At 48.2% G+C, this 26679-nt stretch overlaps 1 protein-coding gene and 1 non-coding gene across 8 annotated transcripts in view; one reads left to right on the plus strand and one right to left on the minus strand.

Annotated features, from left to right (window-relative positions):
• Positions 1-5776: 5776 nt before the first annotated feature.
• Positions 5777-26679, minus strand: part of Prmt8 (protein arginine methyltransferase 8) — a 140926-nt gene continuing 120023 nt past the window's right edge. For all 7 annotated transcript variants that reach the window (XM_074076262.1, XM_074076260.1, XM_074076258.1 and 4 more), the window contains 4 exons: positions 20896-21011; positions 15336-15486; positions 7399-7520; positions 5777-6647 (listed from right to left, as the gene is read on the minus strand). In XM_074076262.1, the coding sequence (XP_073932363.1) occupies positions 6564-6647; positions 7399-7520; positions 15336-15486; positions 20896-21011 (473 nt within the window). In that variant the 3' untranslated portion in view covers positions 5777-6563. The remainder of the gene's footprint in view (positions 6648-7398; positions 7521-15335; positions 15487-20895; positions 21012-26679) is intronic.
• LOC141424354 (U2 spliceosomal RNA) lies at positions 10051-10240 on the plus strand. Its single transcript, XR_012449302.1, has one exon. It is a non-coding gene; the product is annotated as a U2 spliceosomal RNA (small nuclear RNA).

Here is a 26679-nt window from a genome sequence, read left to right on the forward strand (position 1 = left end):
CAACTGGAACAGGAACAGGAGCCACTGTGCTGGGAATGGGACTCTGTGCACTCTGTGCTTATCCGTGGGCCATGCTCACCATCCACAGGACAGGCCACAAGGGTATGGCTCTCCTGCCTTCAAATCAGATTTCTGCATCTCACAGTGACACATTATTCCCATCCATCTAGCTATGTGTGCTGTAACTTGGGTCTTGAATGTTACCCAAAGGCTGGTGCATTGAAGTCTTGCTTCCCACCTCCTATTGGGAGGTGATGGAACCTTTAGGAGGAGGGGTCTAGCAGGAGGAAGTTAAGTCATTGGGGGCATACCCTTGAGGGGGATTTTGGGTCCATGCCCCTCCCGTCTCGTCTCTCTCTCATTGCTTCCTGGTTGCCATGATAAGCAGCTTCCTCTTCCATGTGCCTCCTGCCATAATGTGCTGCCTCGCCACAGGCCCAAAGGCAACAGGGCTAAGTGATTATAGAATGAAACCACTGGGGCTGGGAGCCAAAATGTCCCTTTTCCCTTATCAAGTTGATCATCTCAGGTACTTTGTTACAGTGATAGAAAATTGATCCACACAGCACTATTTCCATATCTCCAGGTCTTGCTCCTATCTTGATCCATCTTCATGCACCGATGTTCTCAGGAGCTCAGTCCTTCCCCGGTCTTCCCTGGGCATGAAGTTCTGTTCTGTTCTTCAGTACAGTTCTGTTCTACCAGCGCCTTCTGACTCATAGTGCCATAGTGACCCATACCACCTCATATTAATGGCAGTTTGTGACAGTGGTTGGTTATTTCCAACTAAAAGTAAAGCACAGTCTCAAGGATTTATATGGCTGGTACTGCTGTCAACATTCAGCTCTCAGCCTGGTCCTCACCGCATTCCCCCTGCCCATCTCCACAATGTGCTTTAGAGTCACTAACTTCTGAGCATCAAAGAGAACAAGCATCCTATACATACAGGAAATAGAATGATGAAACCTCTTACAATTGCTTTAAGTGGGACAGGGAAGGGGTGTTGGGGTAGGGGGAGATGGAGGGGCAAGCTAACCAATGTACAATGTAAGGCTATTTGGAATTGTCACAACAAATCCCTCCTGTACAAGGAATATATGTGAATAAAAATGGGGAAGAAAGAGAACAAGTATCCAAGCATACAAACTGAAGTATGACTAGAGGGCTAATTCTCCTGGAAGAGCAGCATGTGCCGAATTCCATAGTCAAATTAGCTTGTTGAACCACCTCCTGCTCTTCTCCAGGTGGCACAGGCCAGACACGAGACTGAACACCTGGGTCCTGTCTGAGGTAATCAGGAAGATCTAGTGACTAAAAGTGAATAAGGAGACTGGCAGGAGTCCTTTTCAGAATGCTGAGGGGTGGGGTGGGGTGGGGGTGGGGGCCTATGACTAAGGATCTCCTAATTCTAGTGGAAGGACACACGGCCATGAACACCAGTTAGTCACTGCCTGCCAGAGGCTAGGAAATGGATTTTAAGACCTCCATAGGCCATTTTTGATGCCTTTAAAGAGCTAATGAACCAGAGCCATGAAACAGGCCACTGCTGCCCAGGGCTCTGGTACATTCTACATGATGTGTGTCACTGCAGTGCTACCCCCAAGCTCCATGCCAAGCTGCAACCCTGGGCACAGCTCACTACTAACCCAACTCTACTCACATGGCCTGCTGTCTTTCAGGACCTGCTGAGCCCAGGCCTTAGGCCCTGGTGTCTGTGACGAATCTCACGGGCAGAATTGTAACACGGGGCAGCATCATTAAAAAAACAGTGCATGCAGTCAGGATTTCCTCGGTATTTGCAGTTTCTACGTGCTGATTTCACTTCATTCTGAGCTATTGCTGGCAGGTGAAGGCATGGAGTCCCACCAGGGGTATGGTGACCTGCCCGAAGTCATTTCATGAGTCAGGCAGCGTTGGGATCTGATTAGGTCCTCTGGCTCCAGAACTCATGTCCTGTAAGAGGATTGTCCTGTAACTGGCAGCTGCTTTGGGGGAATGGAAGCAACATGCAGGGAGTGTCCTTGCCGACTTTTCTCAGGTTGCCAATGAGGCTGAAGTTAAAGGTTGGAAAAGTTCATTTGGCACTTGTGTGCTAAGAAATGGCCTGCCACTAGCATGAAAGAGTCCCCAGCGTCCTTGAGCACTACAGTCCTCTCGGCAGGTAATAGGAAATTCAAGCATAGTACTCCCTTTCTGTGTCCAGGGCTCACTTAGCACACCTCGATCCTGTCCTGCCAGGGACTAAATGCTGTGCCCTGTGTTCACAGATTGGGTGGGAAGAGCTGGAGCTGGTTTGGGAAGAGGGATCTTATTTTTGAGGATTTGGGCAAAAAAAAAAAAAAAAGGCCCAGCCAACCCATAGATGTAGTAAGCTCCATTAAGATAAGGACGATGTTTGCTGACTCTGCTGTTTGCTGGGGTCTAGTTCAGTGTCTAGAGCCTAGGAAGTATCTTATAAACGTGCCTGATTTTTTTTTTGACAGTAATGGAGTTTGAACTCAGGACCCTGTACTTGCTAGACACTCGAGCCACACACCTCACCATTTTTGCTTTAGTTATTTTTTAGATAGGTTCTCACATTTTTTGCCTCGGGCCAGTCTCAAGCTATGATACTCCCACCTATTCCTTCTGCATAACTAGAATTAGAGGTGTGCACCATCATGCCCAGATTGTTGGATGAGATGGGGATTTTGCTAACTATTTGTCTGGTCTGGCCTTAAACCACAATCTTCCTGATCTCTGCCTCCTGAGCAGCTGGGATTACAGATGTGAGTCACCATTGGCTGATCTGATCACTGAATATGTTCTATCTGAGCATTTTCTGAATAGGAGCTGATTGCTTCCATTGGGATGGAAGATGAGACAAGGTATCCAGGGAGGTGACATTCAAGACCCCAGGCAGGCAGGTAGCAGGGATCTAAAAAAATATTTCTTCATAGAGAGGGGGCCTCCGAAAACCAGGTTGCTGTAGGAAGAGGAATTTACAAGAACAAGACAGTGCTCACATATTCTGTGCATGGGGAAGATACCCAGTGATCTGAACTGACCACCAAGCCGGGGACAGATTCCAGGCAAGGTGAACAAGGCTCAGTATACTTTGTGAGGGAAGAAGTTTATTTTAGCTCGTAGTTCTGGAGGCTGGAATCCAAAGACATGGTGCTGGTGGGGACCTTGAGCTACTTCAACTCACGGCTGAAAGGGCAAGGTAGTTTGTGCAGAAGGGCACAACCCAAGGGGCAGCTTCTTTTTATAATGAATCCATTCGTGAAGGCTCTGTCCCCACCTCCAAGCACCTCCCACTAGACCCCTCTTTCTAACACTTGCTGCATTGGGGATCAAGCCATCAACAGGAATTTGTTGAGTGCTGAGAAGTCTGGCGACTTCCATGTCCCTGCTGCAGGCTGAGCCAAGCCAGGAGGGATACCAGGTGCAGTGCCAAGAGGAGAGAGAACTATGGAGATGGGGACTAGGCAGGCCTGGCAGACGCCTTCTTTCTGCCCTGAGAGCTTATCCATGCTTGTGTCTCTCTATAGGAGATGTTCTACATAGACTGGCTTTATGAAAGTAAAGAAAGGGCTGGCATCTCCCCGAGCACAGGCAGAATGGACTGGACCCTGGAGTCCTGGAGAAGCCCCTGGGCACACTGCATGGGAATCCAGCTGTGCTGCCAGCTGCTGTCCCTTGGACACAGGCCCCTACACCCCGCTCTGTTCAGGCAGTCCTATCCTCAGAGCTGTGTTCTATTGGGGAACAGAGCACCCTGCAATGAACTTCAAAACACGCACAGAATGACTCATTCAAAGCAGCCCAAATGCAATCACAAAAGAGGCCCCAGTGCTGGTGCCTGGGGTGTCGTGAGAGGGGACTGGAAGAAAGAAGTTCCCCAGAGGAACTTGAGAAGAAGAGCGTGATAACAAAAACCGTACAACAAAAAAAATCTGTAACAAAAAAAAAAGTACAAAAAAAATCCGTAACAACAAAAGCAACACACCATGGGGGAAAACTGCCTTCGTAGGAGAAGTCATCTTTACAGCATCACTATTGCCAAGCTGGGACCTCATCTTTCGCACTGACTTCAATTCAGAATATGCTCAATGCAGATATTGGGGGGTTTTTCTTAGTGAATCAGAGGGAAATGCAAACTCCCAGGGGAGCATCCCCAGGAGCACAAGGGGGAGGAACTACTGATTTGTGCTGGGTCTTCCAGGCACCACGTCTGCAGCCCAGGGGCAAAGAAGCATGATGCTAGGGCAGAGCCTGGAGCAGCTCCAGGAGGCTGCAGGTCTGGGATCTGGGGAGGCCCTTGGGGTGGCCCTCTTCTCCAATGGCTGGAGAGAATGGAGTAGTGTTGGGGACACCTACAGGCCACCAATTTTGGAGTTCCCAGATAGCAGCCATCCTGCAACCTCCCATGGGCTGTGGCAATGTGGGATTTGTCTCTCTTGCCCAGAATCTTCCATTAAGTGGGAGGTGTCCCTGCCTGAGGCTAGGCCAATTGCAGTAGGCAGAACACAGGGCTCCCTGGTTCCTGTGACAATGCAAAGTCACTAAGGAGCTCCCTTTTCATGTCATCTGAGGAAGCCCCCACCTATTTTCTTCAACCCTCTTTCTAACACTTGGTTTTGTCCCCTTTTAAGTTTCCCCATTTTTCTTATCTGGTACGTCAAAACATCAAATAGTTTTCACTGCATTTCTTCCTAGATACAAAGACAGCATCACTGTCTAGGCCTGAGGCTCAGAAGAGTCAGCATGGGACAGAGATGGTTCACATAGATCTGGGCTTGTGACCCTGGTCCAACACTGCCACCATCTCTACTGCTCTACCCTGGGTCCCCATACCCCTCAGCTACAAAAGTCATGAATCTCTAACTCCCAGGATGTTAGGAAGTTTACAAAATGCACTGGTATGAGCTGGCTAGAAGTATACGGTCTGTGGCCATTAGACTCAGTTCTCACTATTCAAAGTCACATGTAGAGTAGACGCAGGCTATTTAAGGGAGATGGCCTTCACAGTGACTTTTATGAAAGGAAAGGAAAGGCTAGCCTCCCTCAGGAACACAAGCAGAGCAGCCTAGGTCCTGGAGTGGCTCCCAGACCAGGATCTTCCTGGGAGTCCAGCTGTGCTGGGACCTGCTGCTGCCCTGCTGGCCCCTGCACCCTGCTCTATTCAGGCAGGTCCATCCTGAGCAACCCATCGCCAAGATGCCCCACACACACACAGCCAAGCCTCGGGTCTCCTCTGTGTCTGTCCCATCCTGGCCCTCATCACTCCACTCACCATTCCTAAATGCCCCCTTTTCCTCCCCAGCATCTGGAATGAATGGCTCTCCCATACAGAGACGCAGATAAGACTGAGGGTCTCAGAAGCTAAAGAATAACCTAGAAACAAACCAAATCCAAACACCCCATCTAGCCTGTCAAAGGCCATTGTATTTCCATGCTATTCCATTACTACACTCAGGTCAGGCCTGGAAATTTCCCCAACTCTTGAGGCTCTAGGAATCCATTCTAGACACTCTCCATCAGCTCCTGCCCACCATGCCCAGCTCCAGGACCCTTTTCTCATCCCCTCAGGGCAGAACCCAGGGAGCCTGCAGAAAAGACACTGTCTTGGACTGGTCCTGACTTCCCAGTTGCTTCTACCAAAGAGTCAGCCTTCAGGAAGCCAGTGCAAACACACTAGAGGCTGTGCCCTTGGATCGTCTGCTCCCTGGTGGCCTTTGACTCCCCACATCCTGCCTTCCCACTCCAAAGGACCAGGAACACAGACACCCCATTTCCTCGTTCTCATGTGTGTTTATTGAGCGCCCACAGAGTCCGTGGTATAGAGCCCATGGTTCAGAGCCACATTCCAGTCAAAGACCGGAGCTAGTACAGAGAACGTTTCATAGCTGCGTAACATCTGTTAAGGGAGGGGGAAGGGGAGAACTAATCACAGAACAAATTCCTATTCGAAAGCAACAGAATCCCTTCTGAGAGTAATATATAGTCTACGCGCACACAGCCGCACACGCGCACACACGCGCACACACGCACCCCTCTGAACGAACACGTAAGTATACCCACTCAGTTGTATATGCATGCATATACAAGTATTTGTGGGCTAATAAACTAATATATGCCATATGCACGCACACCACCGCACAGATAATCTGGCTTATGCTATCAAAGACACTACGTCTCCAGGTTCTAGTGGAAGCAATCTGTCCTAGGTTCCTGCGGCATGCAAAACTTGGAAGATTCGAGAGTCACGGTTTAGGACGATGGGGATACATGGGTACGGTTCCATCCATGGAGCCCCAGCCACAGCACATGAGGTTGCTCATTGTTGGAGACAATGAAACCTTCGGGAAGGGCTCCCAGGGCAGAGCAGAGGAGGCGGAGGCCCCCCCGGTCCATGGCGGGGCCCACGGGAGCCCTGGTGTGTTCACCAATCTTCAAGGCAGAGTTGAAAACTCTGGTTTTCCAGTGTGGAGTCCTGCTAACAGTGTTCCTTGAGACATCGCAGCAGATCAAGGTGAGAGTCCCTTTTCTCGCTCGCTCTCTGCAGCCTCCCCTGTGTGCTAACGCATCTTGTAATCATTAGATACAGATGTTTCACACAGCTGTCCCTTAAAATCCAAGTCTACTGTGAAATCGAGGTCTCGCTGGGAGGAAAGAGCAAAGGGTTGTGGCATTAGTCTGGGTAGGAGGTTGCGGCTCTGCCCCAGACCCAGGCCTCCTCCTGGCACCATGCCAATGGACTGCCACGTTGTTTTGAATGGTTTCTCACTAAAGGATCTCTATGAACAGTCTTCAGAAAGCTATCATGAGATCTTATCATCCTCACAGGAAGTGCTTTGCTCTCTAACCTAATCCTTCCTCAATTAATATAAAAACGTCCCTCAGATTTCCTCCTGGGAGAGAAGAGGGGTGTTTGGGTCTTCCATGGCACACCCCTGCAAACACTCTGCAGAGGTTCCAGGCTCACATCTAGTGCTGCTTAGAAAGAACCCTCCACGCCAGCTGGGGAAGTATAAACCCAACATCTTCCAGGCCCCAGAAACTATTTCCTGGCCTAGTTCATCCTAACTGAGGTAGAACCTACTTATAGGACAGAATCCGTTCCCAAAGGTCCTGTGTAAGGAGCCTTAATCTGTCCTCAAGGTCAAGTGCAGGTAAGGACCTAGAGAAAGTCTCTAATTTTGAAGGATCAAGGCTGGAATCCCTTAATTATTCCTAATTATTCCTAATTGTGACCTCCAAACACAACTGTCTTCTGCCTCCCTCAGGAACCTTGCTGACTGAGCACAAGATATCAGAACCTGGAAGAGTGGGTCCTGGGAGCTCCCTAGGAGCCCACACCAGGAGTCCCTTCTCTTTGGTGACTTTGGCCACACGGGGACTCCTCAGACTCACCACGTTTTTGGCATTTGGCTTCATGGATATGGTTCCGTAGATTTCCTCCCCCCTTCGGACAGTTAGGTAATCTTCCAAGTAGAAGACAGTCTGCTTCCAGTGGGTGTAGGGAGCATCAGGGGCTGGAGAAAGAAGGTCAGAGAGGTGACAAGAAAGAGTCAGAGACCATGTCTCCAGAGGGCTGAGGCTGGGACCACAGAGAAGTGCTGGGCTTCCCAGGGGACTCAGTGAAACCACCCCATACCAGCATCATTGTAGGATCAGGTGCTCGGGCAGAACTCCCTACTCAACCCCAATACCCTTCCTTCCATCAAGTCCCCTTCCCCGCAGAACTGCTGGTCTGCAAAAGAAGTAGGTTCATATTACAAGTTCATTCCCAGGCTGGGTGCTGAACGCCCCTCACCAACTAAACTCATTAGCACATGAATCCCATGATGCTACTGTTCTAATTAGTCCAACAGAGTGAAGGCTTTCAGACAGTGTGGGGGAGAGATTTGTAGAGTAGACCATCCTATCTCCCCTTAAGTGACATCATTTAGGCAAACTCCAAAGTTCCACTGACATCCCATGTTCTTTGCTCCTGGATCCCTGACTGTGACTCTGTGTCCCAGCAATGAACCCAGATCTTGGGTCCAAGCCTGCTGTAGGGTTCCAGCTGTGCCTTCCCAACTGGACCAGACAAAAGCTGTTGCCCTTAACGCAGAGAAACTAAAGCAGATACCTTAAAGCAACTGAGCCAATAGGAGAAGGGGACCAGGAACTAGAGAAAAGGTGAGATCAAAAAGAATTAACCTAGAAGGTAACACACACGCACAGGAAATCAATGTGAGTCAACTCCCTGTATAGCTATCCTTATCTCAACCAGCAAAAACCCTTGTTCCTTCCTATTATTGCTTATACTCTCTCTACAACAAAATTAGAAATAAGGGCAAAATAGTTTCTGCTGGGTATTGAGGGGGGGGAGAGGGAGGGGAGGAAGTGGGTGGTAAGGGAGGGGGTGGGGGCAGAGGGGAGAAATGAACCAAGCCTTGTATGCACATATGAATAATAAAAGAAAAATGAAAAAAAAAAATGAAGGGTGATTCTCATTCCAGTCACTCCTCCTGCAGGATTCAAAGACACTGTGGTGCTTGCAGCACCCATTATTTGCCATTGAAACCCGTTGGTTCCCTTTGAGCACAGTACCCAGTCTCGGGTTAAACGTGAGAAAGGGGTCCTGCATTGTGCAGCACTGTCCCTTTCTTCGGCAGCAGTTATCTTCAGAACACTCTTCTGTCTTCCTCTTCCTTCTAGGATGAGGTTCAATCTGGACTCAGGCCTCCAATAGCACCGAGTTTATGCTGTCATGGTGTTTATCACACCCCAGAATATCACACCCCATCGGGGGAAAGGTATTTATTGCATTGTCCACAAGACTGCCGGCTCCATGATGACAGGGTCAGGAGGGCCTTGCTTACCATTGTACCTTTAGTGCCTGCCATAATATTCAGTCTGCACATATTAAGCAATTGGATAATGGCAAGAGTCCAGAAAGCATCTATCCTGTGATCTTCGGTGCACCCATAGATGTCCAATGACATTGGGGCCTCTGAAGTCTACAGATGGTAAAGACCTGTTTTATAGTAAGCTCGTCTTGTTTCCAGCTTTGTCCTTCCTCCAGCAGTTTCCTCTTTGCTTAGGACTAAGGCTAAGATGATAAACTTGGGGAGAATATGAGCAGGCCTTCAAACACGTCAAAAGTTGTTGCATGCAAAGATTTACATGGGGCTTTGTATATGGTCTTGGGCAGAACTAACACTGGGAATTAGTAGAAGACAGATTTGCAACCTGTCCAATCGTATGTACTACCCGAAGTCCACTCCTGGAAGTGTTCACATGACCACTCTGAGTGAGTTCAATTTTCATGCATGGAGCCAGACCAGGTGACCTAGAAATCTCCCAAAATCCCAAATCTGTTATAATGGTGGCAAAGAGTCTTTCTTTCTTTTCCCTTTGCAATGAACTGACTCAATCAGCTGTCAGGAGTTTAAAAGAGAGACCAGAGCAGCTTTCAATGTGGGCATTTGGAAGTCAAGGCAAACTCAAGGTCATGGGAAGAAAGCAGCCTGTGCACTTGGAAGGGAAAGAGAGGCTATGAACGTTCAACCTGTGCCTCACAAACCCTGTGTCCTCAAACACACCCAGCCCTCCTGGCCTCCAGGCATGCTGCTGTCTGCAGACCAAGTCCACCTGCTCCCAGAATGCTTCCTGCCAACTACCTCAAATTAATTGTCAAAAGGCTGCAATGTCAGTGGAGAATGTCACTGTGTGAGTGACAGCACTCTCGCCCCCACTTTCACCTACACCGTCTCAGACAGGTGTGCCTCCTGTCCCTAAAGCCCTCAGGAGAGGGGACTCAAGCAGCCTCCTTCTGTCACCTAACCAGATGCCTTCTGAGACCTGGGGACTTCACTGGCTCAGATTTGCTGACCATTGAGCCTAGAAGTTGGCCACTGATAGTGACCCCCAAAACAGACCAGACTCAAAGTTTAAGAACTTCCCCAAACATCTCATTTCTACCATGGGTCCAGTAGTGGTGGACTCATTGTCAAAATGAATTTTCTCGGTCCTAGTTCTTCATCAATGTAGGAACTTATTAGAACTTGGGGGCTTATTGCTTCTCGGCCTTTTGGCTAAGATCAAGTGTAGTACCTGTTCTTATCAGTTTAATATCGGATACGTCCTCTATCCGAGGACAATATATTAAGTGGATTTTTGGAACAGGGAGATGGAATGGGGCTTGCTACGTCCACTCCACGCATCAACCTGGTATTGCTGTACCTCCGGGAACGGTGCACCACCTTCTAAAAAAAAAAAAGAACTTCGGGGCTTGGCTCTACTGGAGTTCAATAATTCTGGGGATTCAGAGGAACAAAGCTATGAGGACATAAATCTCCCCCTAGGCATTTTCATCCGTGGCTGAAATCTCTGTGCCTCTCCTACCCGCTTTTGGGTGGACGTAGTAAAGACACCTGGACAACAACAGGCCCAGTTTCCAGTGTCTACTTTGCCACAAACTTGCATCATGACCCTGGGCTCATGTTGTACATCGGTGGAATACAGTCACAATCCCCTGAGGCACTGTGAGGGTCAGATGAGATGAGATGAGAAGGGGAAACATCACAGATTAAGGGTGACAGAATGTCCCATTGTGCCTGGGACACTTCCAGGTGGCATCTGTTCTCCTGACATAAGTATTATTACTTTTCTTTTTTACTTGCAGAAATATCATTTCTTCCTTCCTTCCTTCCTTTCCTTCCTTCCTTTCTTCTTTCTTTCTTTCCTTCCTTCCTTTCTTCTTTCTTTCTTTCCTTCCTTCCTTTTTTCTTCTCCTCTCCCTTCCCTTCTCCCCTTCCTTCCTTCTTTCTTCTTTCTTTCTCTTTCCTTTTTGGTGGTACTGGGGTTTGAACTCAGGGTCTCAAGTTTGTTAAGCAGGTGTTCTACCACTTGAGCCACTCCCACCCCTTAGAAGTATCCTAAATTGGAAGATGAGTTACACTGTCATCCACCTATACCCAGTGAGGCCCCATGTTAGGGATTGCTAAGTCACCTCATTGGGTAGTTATCTGATCATAATATAAAGTGGTGCATACTTGTATTCATCCATAAACTGTGACCAATTCTGGCCCGAAAAGGTAAGCCGCTCAGTCTAGTGATCTAGAATGTCCTAGGGAAGCCTCTGGAGTGCTGCTGTGCATGGAATGGCACTCAGTAGAGGGCCATGGACGACCTCTGTGCTCTCCTCATCAGAAACCAAGTCTTCCAGCTTTCACTATGACGAAGCTGCCTTCCTTCTCAGGGTATTCTGACCCCACACGTCAGCCCTCTCCCTGGCTTCCACGTGATGGAAAATTTCCACTACGTATTTTGGAACAAGAGTGGCCAGTACTGTCCACAGCATCCCAGGTGCCAGTGCAAACATACATGCATCTGGTAGACTTCTGTCTGGGATGCCTATCCTGTGCCGGGTATGGTTCTAAATTCAGGAGCAGCAACCAAGAAGAACCCAGCTTTGCAGACCCTCTCTGCCACCTTCAGATCCTACAGCCTAAAAGACAATCAGGTGAACAGGATGGCATGAGCTGTGGTATTGGAGAGGCTGGGAGCAAAGGGTCTCGGGGAACAAATGGCAAGGGCCTCTTACAAGGTTCCCCCTGTGCTTTTGCAAAGGGAACCTGTTTTGTTTCTTAATGGCTAGGTGGCTGATGGTTTTTTCTAGGATAAGATCATATTTCTAGCAAATTTGGAATTGTATTCCCTAGCAGGTGCACAGGCTTTTTGGAGAATTAGACTATGTACTTTTTTACCTGGGAAAATGACTCATTGTCACAAGATGGTGAAACTGGAAAGATGATGCCTGAGCCGAAGACCCAGGAAGAAATCAGCTCAAGGTCACCGCCAATGAATGGTCACCCTGCCTTGTTGATTACCAGAATGCTTCTATCCAGGCCACTGCCTCCCACCCACCATGCAGTTTTCCTGGATTGAACAACAGCTCCAAGGTCTCCAGTTCCCACTTCTACCTCATCATACTGAGGATGTGTCCAAGGAGGTGGGGACAGCTGTGCCTGCTCACTAGCAAAGCCTGAAACCCTGGGTGCCCGTGCCTATTTGTGATAGCTTCTGCCTGGAGCTGCAGAGACACCAGGGCCATTAGCAGAAATCATTTTCAAGCTGCACAATATGGGATGAGTTTTGGAGTGGCCCCCCCAGAGCCAGCTGTGCCAGGCTGAGATGAAAAACACAGTGGGGGTCGCTGGGAGGGGCTTCATACAGCAGGCTACACCTCCCATAAAGTTCAAAAACAACTGACACCAAATAGCACATTGTTTAGGCACATGCATGACGGTGATAAAAGTTTTGAAAAATAACAAGAAATACACAAGAATATTCTTGTTATTTGAAAAATAACAAGAATAACACAAAATTCAGGGAAATGTTCATCTAGAGACCATATAGGAGAATGGGACAGAATGGAACATACAATGTGGAAGACACAAAGGTATTGACAACATTTGAGGGAGTTGTGTGGTGGGCTCACAGGGACTTATGACTATGAAATAATTTATTTACATTTATAAATTGCAAATATAATAATGGCATTTATTTATAATGTATTTCTAGTTGATCTTTATATCCTAATTATTGCTTAATAACTAATGTGTTCGTTATTCTAATAAAAATAATAACAAATTTATTTCTAGTTACTACTTGCATTCTAATTAATATTTATTTCCATTTTAATTATTGAGTTAGGTAGTGAGCTCATGACTGTCCATTATATCAATAAACAAATAAGCAAAATTGAACCCTGCGTGGTCCAATGCTGATGGGATGTCACAAGCTGAGAACTGAGATGAATGTAATTAGTCCTAATTAATAATTAATTAATTAATATAAAGGAGTTACTCTGTTAGTGGTCAGGGTGCACAGTGTGCATACAGCCCACTGCCAACCCAACAGGATCCAGTAAAGAAGTGCTGGAAATAAAACCCCCTGCTAACCTCCCAAAGTGACTTGACTTGAAAGCAACTAAACAAATTCTCCCCACCCGCTTCTCTCCCTGCCTAGAGGTCTGCAGGTATCAGGATCCCTGTCAATCAGAGGCATCAAGTCTTGGTGAGTGCAGAGGGTAAACCTTAGTGAGGAACCCTCTGCCAGAAGGGAGTCAGACTTGGCCAACTTCTCCACCACCTTGTTCAGGGTGGTCTTGCACAAGGGCAGTGGTTCCCAAACCTGACCGGGCCCCACAATCCTCTAGACAGCTTATCGTGACCTAGAGTGCTGGCTCCCACCTCCAAGTTTCTGAGTCAGTGGGGCTGGGGCAGGGCCTGAGAATTTGCAGCGCTTATAAGCTGGGGGATGGGGGGAGGGTACTGATGCTGCCCATCTACAGACCATGCTTTGAGAACTAAGGCCAGAAGCACTGCTCCTAGCACTCCTAATGCCCTTCTAGAACCTAACTGTGTGGAATTTTGCACAAAAGGAAGGGAGTAAGGCACTGTGACTACAAAGCAGTCTCACGCTGGGACTTGGGCTGTGTCCTTTGGGCTTAAATGAGATGATGGTGGGGGCGTGGCCAGCAAATAGGAGTTGATAAGCTACTGGGTCATTTCCTTTTCAACTTTGAGGGCAAATCCTCACAATTGTCACGCAGCCCAGAGACAACTTCAGTGAGCTTGAGCTTAAGCGAGATCCCTCACATGGGGACACCCAGAATGTCATCCTTGCTACCACAGAGCCAGGGTTCATCTCTAGACAGGGGCCCAGTATGCCACCTGTTTGGCATCAGGGACTGGAAGGAGATCATCTTAAGCAAAGCTAAGTGTTGCTGAGAGCCACAGGGCTGAAGCCCGGGCTTCAGAAACCCAGACCTTTTCCAAACCCAGAAGCCCCTGACCACTGACTTTCTCATCACATACAGCAGGGCAGGCCACCATCTGGGGATGGGACAGGCAGAGCCAGACATTATGGCTCCAACCCTGGCTTCCAATCACAACCAAGAGTTTCCTCAAGCAAACTCTTCCTTCACTTGCTCACTACCTCCCTGCCATTGCTAGCTGAGCCTTACACATTCTTCAAGGTCAAGTAGAATCTACCATCCTCCTCCTGGTTGTTTCTGCACATAGGAAAGATGAGTTTGGTTCACCTACTGCCCCTTCATTCAGGAAATGAATAATCATATCCGCAAATTCTGGTAGAACTGCCCCCTGCCACATACACGCTCACTCGGACCCTGAGGATGGGACAAGCTGCCAGTTGCCAGGAAGACTCACACGAATAGCCCAACTGGAGTCCTACCTCGAACAAAGATGTGTTTAGAACTCCATTGTAGAAACCAGGAATGCAGAGATGAATGAAACGCAATCCCTACTCTCCGAGGAGACTGTCAATTGCGAAAATGAATGGGAATGTTGAATAAGTTATGGACTGTCCTCTAATGGAATCCTGAGTGGTTGCTTTAAAAAGAAAGTAGATGACCTGCTAGGTTCCAGAAGCATCTCCAAGACATGCTGTTAAGTAAAGGAGAGGTAGCAAGGGGCAGTGTGCAGATGGGCCCAGCCCATGCTTCTAAAAACTGGTAGTTTTGATATTGTACTTACAGTATAAGACGATACTAATGGAGAGAGCTGGGTAAAGGGATCCCAGAACTCCGTGTGCTATTTTTTACAACTTCCTGTGAGTCTGTGATTAATTTGAAATTTAAAAAGGTATGCGTCTGTGTGGGGGCACACGTTCTTGAGCACCCACTGAAACATTTTGGAAGGCTGGGTGTGGTAGTATGTTCTTTCAGGAGGCTGGGGCAGGAGGATTGTGAGTTTGAGGCCAGCCTGGGCTAAATAGCAAGACCCTGTCTCAAAAACCAAAAAAACAAGAAAGACAGAAAGAGAGATAGAGAAGGAGAATGAAAGGAAGGAAGAGATAACAGGGGCACACGAGCATAGGAAGACAACCATGTGGGAACACATTGAGAAGGCAGTCACCTTCAAGCCAAGAGAGAGCTCAGGAAAAACCAAACCTCCATCTTGGCATTCAGCCACCAGAAACTGAGAATAAATCTCTGTTGTCTGCGGCCCCCAGTCTGTGGTACCTTGTTATGACAACCCAAGCAGATTCATACAGGCAAAAGGGCGTGTGACAAGAGGCCTCTGATAAAGGAGCCTTCTGCCCATGGCATACCAGATGCACAAGGGTGAGAGACGTGCAGAGGCCAAGGCCCAGGGTGGAAGAAGCCCCTGAGCTCAGGGCAGGTGCTGCAGGGAGTTCAGTGTGGCTGCCTGGTACATGGAGTACAGCCCCAGAGCTTCCTCCCACCATGTGCCCCATCCTCTGCCAACGAAGCCTCAAGGAAGCACAGAGGAGTAGAGGATAGTTTAGAAAAGCAACCAAGAACTCACCTGTGGAAAACCCCATTTTCTTGTGGCACTTGGTAAATTCGATATTAAAGTAGGTGACCAGGGCGTGGACATAGTCGTTGCGCTGTATCTGCAGGCAGAAGGCAGATGTGAACGACAGCTCTTCTGTCTTCACGGTGTAAATGTCCACCTCCTGCAGCCCAGAGAGGAAAGAATGCAGAAACTTACGGCCTCCACCAGGACCAAGGGCTGCCAAACACCTCATTCCAAGACAGAATGTGGTCAGTTGACTCTGTGGGGTGCCATTACTCTTGTGGTGATTTACAGGATGACACTGCACTAAGCCTCAGAGTGGCCCACGTGAACACTGCCACCTTTACCCAGTCATTCTCAAAGTGTGGTCCCTGTGTAGCCAACATCAACAGCATCTGGGAGCAAGTTCTGAGGGGGTAGAAAGGGTCCCCAGACCGACTGGATCAAGACAGCAGCAAGTGTTATATGTCAGGCCAGCTCAGGGATTCACATGAACTGTTTTTTTCTTTTGGTGGGGGGGGTGTTGTACTGGGGTTTGAACTCAGGACCTCATGCTTGCTGGGCAGGTGCTCTACCACCTAAGCCACACCTCCAGCCTGCTTTTACTTTAGGTTGTTTTTTCAGATAAGGTCTCAGGGCTGGCCTCAAACTCTGATCCTCCCACCTCTGCCTCCTGCACAGCTGGGATCACAGGTACACACTACCACACCCAGTTAGTTAGTTGGTATGTTGCTAACTTTTTGCCTGGGCTGGTCTCAAAGCACAAGCCTCCCAAGTAGCTAAGATTTCAGGCATGAGCCACGGTACCCGGCCTGGTTTCACATTCAAGTTTCCAGCAATAGGAGGCATCGAACATTGTCTCAGGAGTAAGAACCTGAGGTCTTAAAGCCACAGACTGAGCAGAAAGGAGTTCTGCTCACCATTTATAACAAGGCCACACAGCCCTTGAAAATAAACATAAGGGAGAAATAGGTAGAATTTTCAGTTTGGGCTAGGAATGTAAAACACAAGGAACAAATAATTTTCACAGTTTCCCCTGGGAAGTGACAGAAAATCAATGTCACACATGGAAGAAGGGTAATAGGATGACCGGCACTGTATTAGTCTTGTGAAGGACACTGATCCGCTGTGTGCTGGCTGCCATGAGCCAGGAAAGGCCACCAGAAGCCTAGGAGGCATCCAGACAGAGTCCCATGAGGCCAAAGAACTTCCCATGTGTCAGGGTTGTGTAGCAAGAACCACTGTAGCAGAAATTTTAAAAGCCAGGTAGTCACCTGTGTGTCTGGCAGTGTCCTCCTGACACCCAGAAACAAAATGAGCCCAGAAACCGAGTGGTGCTGCATAGATGGCTTTTATCTCTCTGTATTTCTAGGCTGTGTAAAGGAGAAAGAAATGCAGAGTATCCTAAGACTTGCAAAGAGAGGTCCTGACTCCACAGAGAGGGACAGAGGAGGAACAGCAGCCTCAGGAGCTAAATGGATCAGAGTCCAGCTGGGGTCTGGGGTCTCCAAAGATGGAGAAGAAGCTTGATTGAAGGGTGAGCCAGTGGCAGACATGCAGAGGTAGGTGGGATCATAGAGCCCACTCCCTACCCCTGGACCGAGCCTTCCGTCCCCAGTAAGTGGCACCCTAGAGCTTTCTGGACACCTATCAGGCAGCCCAGTCCGTGTCCAGACACCTCGATCATTCCATCCTTCAGATGGAACCAGGAAGAATCGGCCTGTGCCTGTCACTTCCACCCACAGGCCAAGCCAGATGCCTGTTTCAACTCATGCAGGCCCCTCTGCCCCTTCCTCTGCCCTGGCAAGAGTGGTTTCCCAGCCCTGTCATCCTGGCCTTTTTCTTCTGGTGGCACCCAAACTGAGTGTAAGACTGACCTCATCAGGCCCCTCACCCTCGTGTTTGGGACCTACTTCCAGGAGCTCCTTATTGTCCTTTTCTGCCTGCACCTATGTCCTCCAGCCCCTCCCTGCACCATGCTCCTTGAGCAGAGATGGTCCTCCCACATATGATGGTGTCCTTTTTGTTTGGACCATTGCTCCCATCTGGAAGACCTCCTGTCCCTTCATAGCACTCTCTATGCCCCTGCCACATGGTGTTCACAAGTTCCCTCCAGCTCCAGAACGCCAGAGCTTCCCTTGGCGACCTGAGTTTTTATTAATGGCACCAGCAAGGTCCACAAGCTTCCAGCTCTTCATGCCTGGGCCAGCCGGGACCTCCATCTTCCTATTTACGCTTCCCTTGTACTGGGATGATAAGTGCCACCATGCCCAGCCATTGGTTGGAATGGGGTCTTGTGAACTCTCCCTCCCCCACCACTGACCGCAAACTGAGATCCTCCCAAATAACTAAGATTATAGTCTTGAGCCACCACACCCAGTCAGGACTGATTTCTTTATAGTCCATTCAGACTGTGCTACTCCCTGGGTCTACAGCCTCCAATGGCTCCCTATGGCTTATTATCTAGACCTAGTTTTTTTCTTTCTTTCTTTCTTAGCCACTCCTTCACTTTTTCACCACTTTCAGCTCTCTCTCTCTCTCTCTCTCACAGTCACAGTCACTGAGTTAAAAGTCATTCAATTTGGAGGTCACACAGCTTGAGCAGAATGCTGTTGGTTTCCCTGGCTATACTGTAGATGACACCCCTGACCGGAGCCCCTCAATGGATTAAAAGTTGTGCTTCATTCTTTTTTCTGCCTTTCAGCTTCCTCCTTCTGTCCTGGGGAAGCTTGCTATCCCCCCCACCCCGGCCCAGGTCCACAGGGGAAAGTAGCCATTTGCTCTCTTCCCCCTTTTCTCTGAGGAAAAAGATGTCTTTCGTATCTAAATAATTAACTGAGGAAATAACTATTTCAGGAAAAGGAACTAAAAGGACAGAGGCACTGTCCCTCTGTCAGTTTTTAATCATAACTTTTCTTTAGACTTAGAATTCAGAACCCCACAGACAGCGATAGATAACAGCCCGGGCACCAGAAAAGTAGACCTTCCTTGGTGCCCACCTGGCTGACAGGCCTCCCACCAGCTATGAAGCCAAGCCTCCAACCCGAAGGCAAAATAGTCTCTGTTGGTCACAGCCTCCAGCTCCTTTGCCTGGCTTGGCTTTCCAAATAAGTCATTTTCCTTGTCCTAAAAATGCATCATTGCATCCAATGAAAATGGGTTCATGGTTTTACACACACACACACACACACACACACACACGCACACACCACCACCAGATCTAGCAGGAATTCTACATCCAGAAAGTCTTGCTCTCAGATTGTCCATCAACCAAATGACAGCTGTCGTGTCCTGTGTTAGCTGACAGTGTTCAATAGGTCCTGGAGACATTTGCATCTTAATAGGGACCTCTGAGGGCATAAATGCGTTGAAGAGGAGAGTCATGATCTTCTACATTCAACCGCAACAAAGGCAGGCTGGGGCCCCAGCCATCTGTCAGAGTGGACCAGGCATGACGGCGCTTCAGGGACACAAAAGCCCCCACTGCCCTCCCAAATCCAAAGTCTGCAGATGGGCCCCAGTTATCCTGATACCCCAGAGCCCAAGCCTCTTTGCTGGAAGGTTCTTTCTGTCTGCATTGGCAGCAGCATCTCTGAGATCCCAAGAGAGCAGTTGCTTCGGCCTCAGGCAACCCCAGGAGGCAGAGGGCTCTGCTGGAGTGAATTAGTCAGGCGAACCCCTGGCCACTGCTACCCCACAGAAATGTGACAAATAGATGTCTGTGAGCAGAAGTCTGGTCAAAACAGAGTCTTAATTATAATAAAGTGTCATACTCCACAAAGCTAATAGCAGTGAAAATAGCAATTAAGTGTGTGAAGAAGGGCAAGTGTTTTCTCAGAAGGCTCAGGAGACGTTGCCTGACACATTAGTGAGAGAGAGAGAGCTGGGGAGGGGCTCGTCTGACGGTGAGAGCACGATTTTTACCATTCTCAGAGGTTATGGTGGGGTGGGGGGGGCAGGCATCATCCCACATGTCCAGTCCTGAGACACAATAGGAGTCCTTCCGAATTTTCATGAGGAGAGGAGGTCTGCAGCCCCCCTCCTTGCTCAAAGCTGCTTTGGCCCTGGACACACTGAGGTGCAACCCAGGGAGAGGCCCTCGCTGGTACTAGTTTGGGAGAAGGGGGGCAAATGAGAGCAGCGGGCACACCTGTAAGTGGGGGCCAGGTCAAGTGCAGAGAGCCCCCCAGGATCCAGGAATACTGAAGGATTTGCTCCCTAAGCTGGTCACCACATGCAGGTATCTGACAGCTGCTATAATGGCCATGTGTCATTTTGGCAAATGCAGTAGCAGTACTGGACTTCTTCTTAATTCTGCAATATTGACAGAAATGCTTTGCCTAAGAGTGAGCTCCTCGTAAGAAGGTGTTCTTTTTCTGTCCTTGTTTGGGGGTCCAAGTGAAGCTTCTGGGGTGCAGGGGCAGGTAAGAAGAAATAAAAGGACATGTTTGCTCATAGCTAATCCCATATGCACTGGGAAAAGACAAAGTTAAGGAGTCCAAGACAGGATGTGACAAAGGAAAGGGCACCTGGGGAGACCTGTCCTAGGTTCATCTAGTTTTTTGTCCCCGAGGTCCCCTCCAAGTGCCACAGGGACAGTCAGGATCCAGGGTTGCAATTCTAAGAAGACTCTGTCCATGGGGAAAGGAATTTACAACAGTCTTTGCCTTCATCCGTGGTGGCTCTAGACTCATTCCTCTTGGTCCTAGTATAAATGCTGGCCCCTCACTCCGATATTTCCAGAAGAAAAGTGATGCTTATGGAATCAGAGCAGCCAAGTGTATTTCAAGGCGCATACTTCCATGCTGAGGTTGTGTATTTACATTCAAAACCCAACGTGAGCATATAAAGTTGGTGTCTTTGTACATAAAAAAGAAACAGTTTTATATGGTTCCATGTAATATATGAGCACACATGAATGCGAGTACATAGAAGGAAACTGGAAGGATGGATATGGGGTGTGACCAGTGGCTGCCCCTGGGAGGAACGTGGGGTGTGGGAGGCACTCTATGTAACTGGGCATCTTTGAGTACTTAGTAATGAGAACGTATCAAGGATTGCTCCGGTGAGGAAACTGACTAGCTGGTCTTGGAAGAAAAGATATTTAGAATGCAAATCAGGAGGCTAAGGAATGGGGCTGGAAGGGGGCTGGGTCAGATGTGTGCTGGGAGATGGGGGACTCATGAGGTCTGGGAGCTTTTTCCCAAGAGGGACAGACACCCAGCTCTGAACGGACATGCTTCCCCAAGCCTTCGTACATCCCTGACTCAAAGATGGTCCCAGCCCCCACCCAACCCCACCCACATCACCACGGGCCCTGCTGTGGATTCCCCACTCCCCCGAACACCCCAGCATCGCCACTGTAGAGTCCTTCTCACAATGAAAGCGCCAGCTCTTAACTGTCAACATGGAGCGCCCCAGGCTCTGGCCAAAGTGCCCTTGCATCACTGGGCCAGGACCATGAAGGAGCTAGGGTTGCCTGCCCTCCAGGCCTGCCCCAACCTGGTTTTCCAGGGTGGCACAGGTGGGTCCCAGTCCTCCCAAACCCAAGCAGAACAAGTCTCCAGACCTTTATTAAACAGGCATTGGTCACCACTTGCTTTGGGTCCACGATGTCCACCAGGGGCTCCTTCATGGCAACATCCCGGATACAGGTCATGTCAAAGCCATAGACGTTCTCCCACCCTGCAGGAACAAAGTAGGGTGTGAAGTCAGGCAGCAGGACCCCAAAGCTCACCAACCTCCAGAGTGCAGGAGAGCAGCCTGCTGAATAGAGGCATCCTCTGCTCTCCTCCGTCAAAATTGGGGGGCCAGTTGCTAACCTGTGAGGGAAGTGGTACAATAGGCCAATTGCTCGTTCACATTTTCTCATTTGCACCTTTAAAAAACCATTTAATGGTTAGGTAAACTGGAGTTCAGAGAGACTAAGAAGCTTCACCAAGTTCACAAAGCTAGGATGAAGCAAAACAACTAGAACCCAAATTATTAGTCTTTCTGGCATCTGCCTTCCTATCTCTTCTCCAAGCCAGCATCTCAATAAACTCCCTTATCTGCAATCTACTTCCCTCTTTCTAGGCCCTTATCCAAACTTCTCTCCTCCCCTTAAAAGGCCCATCTCTCCCTTCCCCATCCCCACGCACTGAACCTCTGTGCAGTCAAGAGAAAGCAGGGTTTTCAAAGTGAAATGGGCTACAGTTTCAGGAGCAGTGCCATTGCTTCTGGCCCAGGCCCTGGGTGGACTACCTTACCTCTAGGCACCTCTGCTTACCCAACTGGGTGGGTCCAGAAAAGCCTCCACCTTTCACATGCCACAAAGCACGCATGAGAGTCCATTCCCTAGGAAGTACTCCCAAGTGGGCGTCCCCTCAGTGCTCCTTGGCCACTTCTAAGACACTTGGTTTGGGAGGTAGGAAGTCTTCGGGTGCAGGAGTCGGCAAATAAGTGAATTCAAATCTGATGACCCAGTACCACCCTTCAGTGATGGCACTAGTTGGCATCCCTGGTTGATCACCTTCATTTAATCACCCAGAGATACCCCTACCCCCATCTGAGTTACAGATGAGAAAACTGTGGTGAGAGAAACTAGCAGGTTTTGCCCACATGCAAAACCTGGCCCCAGGGAAGCCGTGGAGCTAGGGACAGAGCCCAGCTGGCCTCCCATCCCTCAGCTGCATGCCCCGAAACAACAGTCAGTCAGGAGGAACTGGACAAGAGGCACTGGGCAGCTGAATCTCATTTATGTGTTTTTTACCGGGGTTTAGAAGTGCCTTGGAGAAGAGACACTTTTCTCTAAAATCTGATTAAATTTAAATTTTCTTTTAAAGTGTTTATCAGAAAAATGGTACCCTGGGGAACTCATGTTCCCCTGTGTGTTGAGGAGAGTGAGTGCGTGAGGAGGGAGATGTGAACAGCCAGTGAAAGAATTGTTTCTTTGACTGGGGTTTCTGTTCTAAGGTACACAAAGACCTTCCTGGGTGGGGGGAGACAGAGAAAATTATCTCCCAGGGGGTGAGTGCTTGTGAAATTTCAGCTTGAGGCCAATGTGCCAGTCAGATCTCACTTATACACTGCAGGCTGGTGCCAACCTCATAGTTGAAAACCATATTGTGGGAAGGGAGCTACTCAGTGGGTGACAGGACAGTCCCCAGAGAAGACCCCCTTCTGGTGTTTGGAATAGATATCCAAAATCTTCCCAGATGAAACATGCCTGTTAAAACACACCGCCTTCTGTTTAAACCCACCCCCCTTAAGAGATCTGCAGACATCCACCTGTTCTTTCCCTCCCTGATCCTTGCTGCTAAGTTCAAGTTCAATGCTAGTGATGGGCAGAAACCCAAGAGTCCATCTGTGTAATAGGTAACAGCCAGGGCTTTGGAGTTTAAATCTGAGCTCTGCCTTACATGTGCTATGTCTCCTTGGGCAAGAATGACTCCCTCCCTTGGGCTAGTGGTGTGGTTCAAGTGGTAAAAGGCCCTGAGTTCAAACCCTAGTGCTGCAAAAAACAAAACAAATAAACAAAAATGACCCCTCCCTAAGCCTTAGTTTCTTCTCTTTAAGGTGGAGAGGATGGTTTAATAATGATGGCTATTCCATCGTGACTGAGGGTGCTAATAGACACCAAGTGTAAGACAGTGGCAGACACCCAGACAGAACTTGACCTACAGGAGTTGTTATTAGTGGTTTAAGCTCTGACTTTGCCACCATCCATGCTGTGGCCATGTGCAAGTCAATCCCCTTCTCTGGACTTATTTGTAAAAGGAGCAGTTTGTTCTGTGGCTGCGTTCTAGAATTATCTGGAACACTTTTTAAAATACAGGCTACTGGGGCTAAGCTGGATCTACTGGGTCAGAACCTACAGATTTGGAACCCAAGAAGCTGGACTTTTACAAATCTGGCAATTCCAACCAGTGTGGAAACCATTAGGATGCTCGGTCTCTACGGTCTTTCTGAGTCCTGACATGGTGAAACGCCCCAGGTCCTCCTGACCACGTCTTTCAGTGTCGTTGGCACCTGTAGGACTGGCTCAGCACAGAACCACCAATAATGCTTTTCGACGGAATTGCTCATGAACACTTAACTGTCGCACTGCTTTGCAATGCCTGGTGTTTTCGTTTCCTTTTCAGGATTACTTACATGTCCCCCAGACATTCAGGGATAGATGGCCCAGAGCTTTCCATGCTTTTTCCCCAGTTTTGCTGACCCTTCGTTTCCCACTAGCTCTTTTACTGGAAGTAGAGCGGGATGGATGAGGATATGAATCAAAAACTTTAATTTTCTACTGCAGGTGTGGATTGTCTGTTGAGTAAGTGAGTGTGAGTACGGACTTCTGTCCATCAAGAAATATTTTCACTGATTATGTAGGATCAAAAAAAGTAGCATCCGAGGGGCTTGTAAGTCTTTTGCTTGTGGATTTAATATTAATTTCTACAAAGAACTGAGCTATGATGCAGTGAGTGATACTAAACGAACAACAAAACCATAACTAAGACCAGATGGACTCAAACCCCCATTCCCACAGCCGGCAGAGGAGACGCCTCTATTCTGGGCACAAATAAGAGCTCGTCTGTCTCTGCTGTTGCTTTGCTCACCATATCCAGTATCAATGAAACATTACAAGACACAAAACAGGGGAAAATATGACTATTACCAAAAGAAAATGGTCACAAGACCAGACTCAGCCATGACTCAGGTGTTGGAATCATCCATCAGAGGCTCTACAGTAACTATAATATGTTAAGGAATGCAGTGGAGGACCAGGTGTGGTGATGCAAGACTGTAAGCCCAGCCACGTGGGAGGCTTAGGTAGGAGGGTCATGGACTGAGGCCAGCCTGGACAGAAACATGAGACCCTGTCTGAAAAATAACTAAAGCAAAAAGGGATGGTGGCGTGGCTCAAGTGGTAGAGCGCCTGCCTAGCAAGTGCGAGGCCCCAAGTTCAAACCCCAATACCACCAAAAAAAGAAAAGGACCCAGTGGAAACGGTGAGCCATGTGCAAACAGAAAAAGAATTTCCTCAATGAGATGAGAACTATTTTTTAAGGCTTATGGACATGCTGGGAATCAAAAATCATATATCAGAGAAGAAGTCTTTTAATGAGCTCATTAGCTTGCAAAGGCATGCATCAGGGGAAATAATCGATGAACTTGAAATCAGGTCAATAAAAATGACCCAAACTTAAACAATGAGAAAAAAAAAGAACATACAAGATCCATGAGACAAGGTCAAGCCACAGTTAACAGGTGCAAATGGGAATTCCTGAAGGAGAAGAGAAAGACAGCAGGCAGGGAAAAAAATATTTGTACAGGTAATTTGTAAATTTTTTCTTAAATTAACAAATAATCAACCCACAGAGAGAAGTGCTGTATTATAGCCCCAGTCAGAATAAATACAGAGAAAAACACACCCAGATACATCAAAGTACAACTGCTGAAAATAGAAATAAAGAGAAAAATATCAAAAATAGCCAGTGATAGCAGGGTATAGTGGCTTACACCTGTAATCCCTGCTGCTTGGGAAGCAGAGATAAGAGGATTTTGGTTTTAGGTCAGCCAGGTAGAAAGTTTGAGACACCTTATCTGAATGAACAAACCAAGCATGGTGGTACACATCTATCATCCCAGGGAGGATTCAGTGGTTCCAGGCCATCCCTGGGCAAAAATTCGAGAGCCCCTACCTGAAAAATAACTAAAGCAAAAAGAGCTGGAGGGATAGCTCAAGTGGTAGAGCAGATGGCCCTGAGCTCAAACTCCAGTTTGAACAAAGTCCTTGCATAAAAATGTGGGGATCCAGCAGCAAAACTCTGGGTGCTGGGGATAGACACAGAGGTGAAACTCAAGGACAGCCCCAGCCTTCCAAGAGGCTCTGCCCTCCCCGCTCCAGGGTCACTGGATGCCTCTATGCTCCCTTCAGGCATCCCTCATCATGGACGCTGGTGGCCAACCCAGCCCCTCCACAGGCTGGAGACTCAAGAAATTCAATAGGACATCCTTCGAGTTCCCTGCTCTCCTCTTAGTGCTAAACACCCCATTTGTCACATTCTTCCATGGTTTCCTTTATTCCCTCCCTCATCCAATAAAACAGATATCCTGAGCCTAACACAGGACAGGCCGTGGCTCTTTCGAGGACTCCCAGTGAGCTGGAGAGCAGGTGAGATGGATTGTACATGCCTCTCACTCTTGGATCCCCATGTTTTAAGCGGCTGAGCAAAGGAGAGGCTGAGAGAGGAAGGGAGAGAAAGAAGAAAAAGGAGAGAGAAGGGGAGAAGGAAGTCTCCCCCTAGCAATGTACTTCCTGAAGAACCTGGGCAGTCTCCCTCTCTTGCCCACCTTTACAGTTTTTCCTTCTTACCTGGCTCTTGAATCAATTGAAATTTGCTTAGAACTGTGCCTGTAGCAACCAGCAACATTAATGGTTCACTTTTGACTGAGAACTCAGAGCAACCAAAACCTATGTTGCTTAAAACAGATTTCTAAATGATTTTCTTTCCTTTACTTAAAAATGCATCTTTAGAAAAATTTAGATAGAAAACAACAGTATTTAAAATAACATTTTAAACATTTTTGTGGTAATGGGTTTTGAACTCAGGACCTTGCACTTGCTAGGCAGGTGCTCTACCACTTGAGTCACATTCCCAGCCCCCTTTTGCTTTGGTTGTTTTTTGGATAAGGTCTTGAGGTTTTTGCCCAGGGCCAACCTGTAACAGCGATCCTCCTACCTCCACCTCTGTATTTATTTCCATAAGAAAACCTATGGACTGACTTTTAGATTTTTTTTTTCTCCTTTCCAGAAGCTATGAGCATGGCAATGGGAATCACAAGAATAAATCATGTGATCACCAGTACTAGGCTAGCAAATGTCTCTGCAGCACTCTCAGGATCCCCTCCTTTCTCTTGTGGTCCAGGCTGGTTTACTGCCATGTGCCAGTCCCAAGAGCTCCTAAACACATCCCAGTGGAAGGGAGGAGGGGATAAGTTCTGCTTGATCTGGAAACCATGTGGACATTTCTTAAAGAGCTGTCCTAGGGTTGGAGCTCAATAAATATTTAAGTGGATGTGAGAATGAAAAAGGTTCTCCTCAAAACAAAGTCTTTGGTACAATTATACCACGACAGTGCCATGATGAAGCTCCAGGTGAAACATGGCCTATTTATATATGCATTTGATCAATGTTCACTGCTCAGTTCCTCCGCCACCCTCTGTAAGAAGACATCTGTCCTCAATTCCAAGCCACCAGAGGCCAGCGGGCTTGGCAGAGCCTTGAGCAGAAAGGGACTTAGTTAGACCTTCAGAGACCAGATTAACCTAGTCCCTTACAGCACCTCACTCAATCCTCATGATGAGTCACTGGGGTTGA

The sequence above is a fragment of the Castor canadensis genome, chromosome 6 (genome assembly GCF_047511655.1).
Source record: "Castor canadensis chromosome 6, mCasCan1.hap1v2, whole genome shotgun sequence".
NCBI lineage: Eukaryota > Metazoa > Chordata > Mammalia > Rodentia > Castoridae > Castor > Castor canadensis.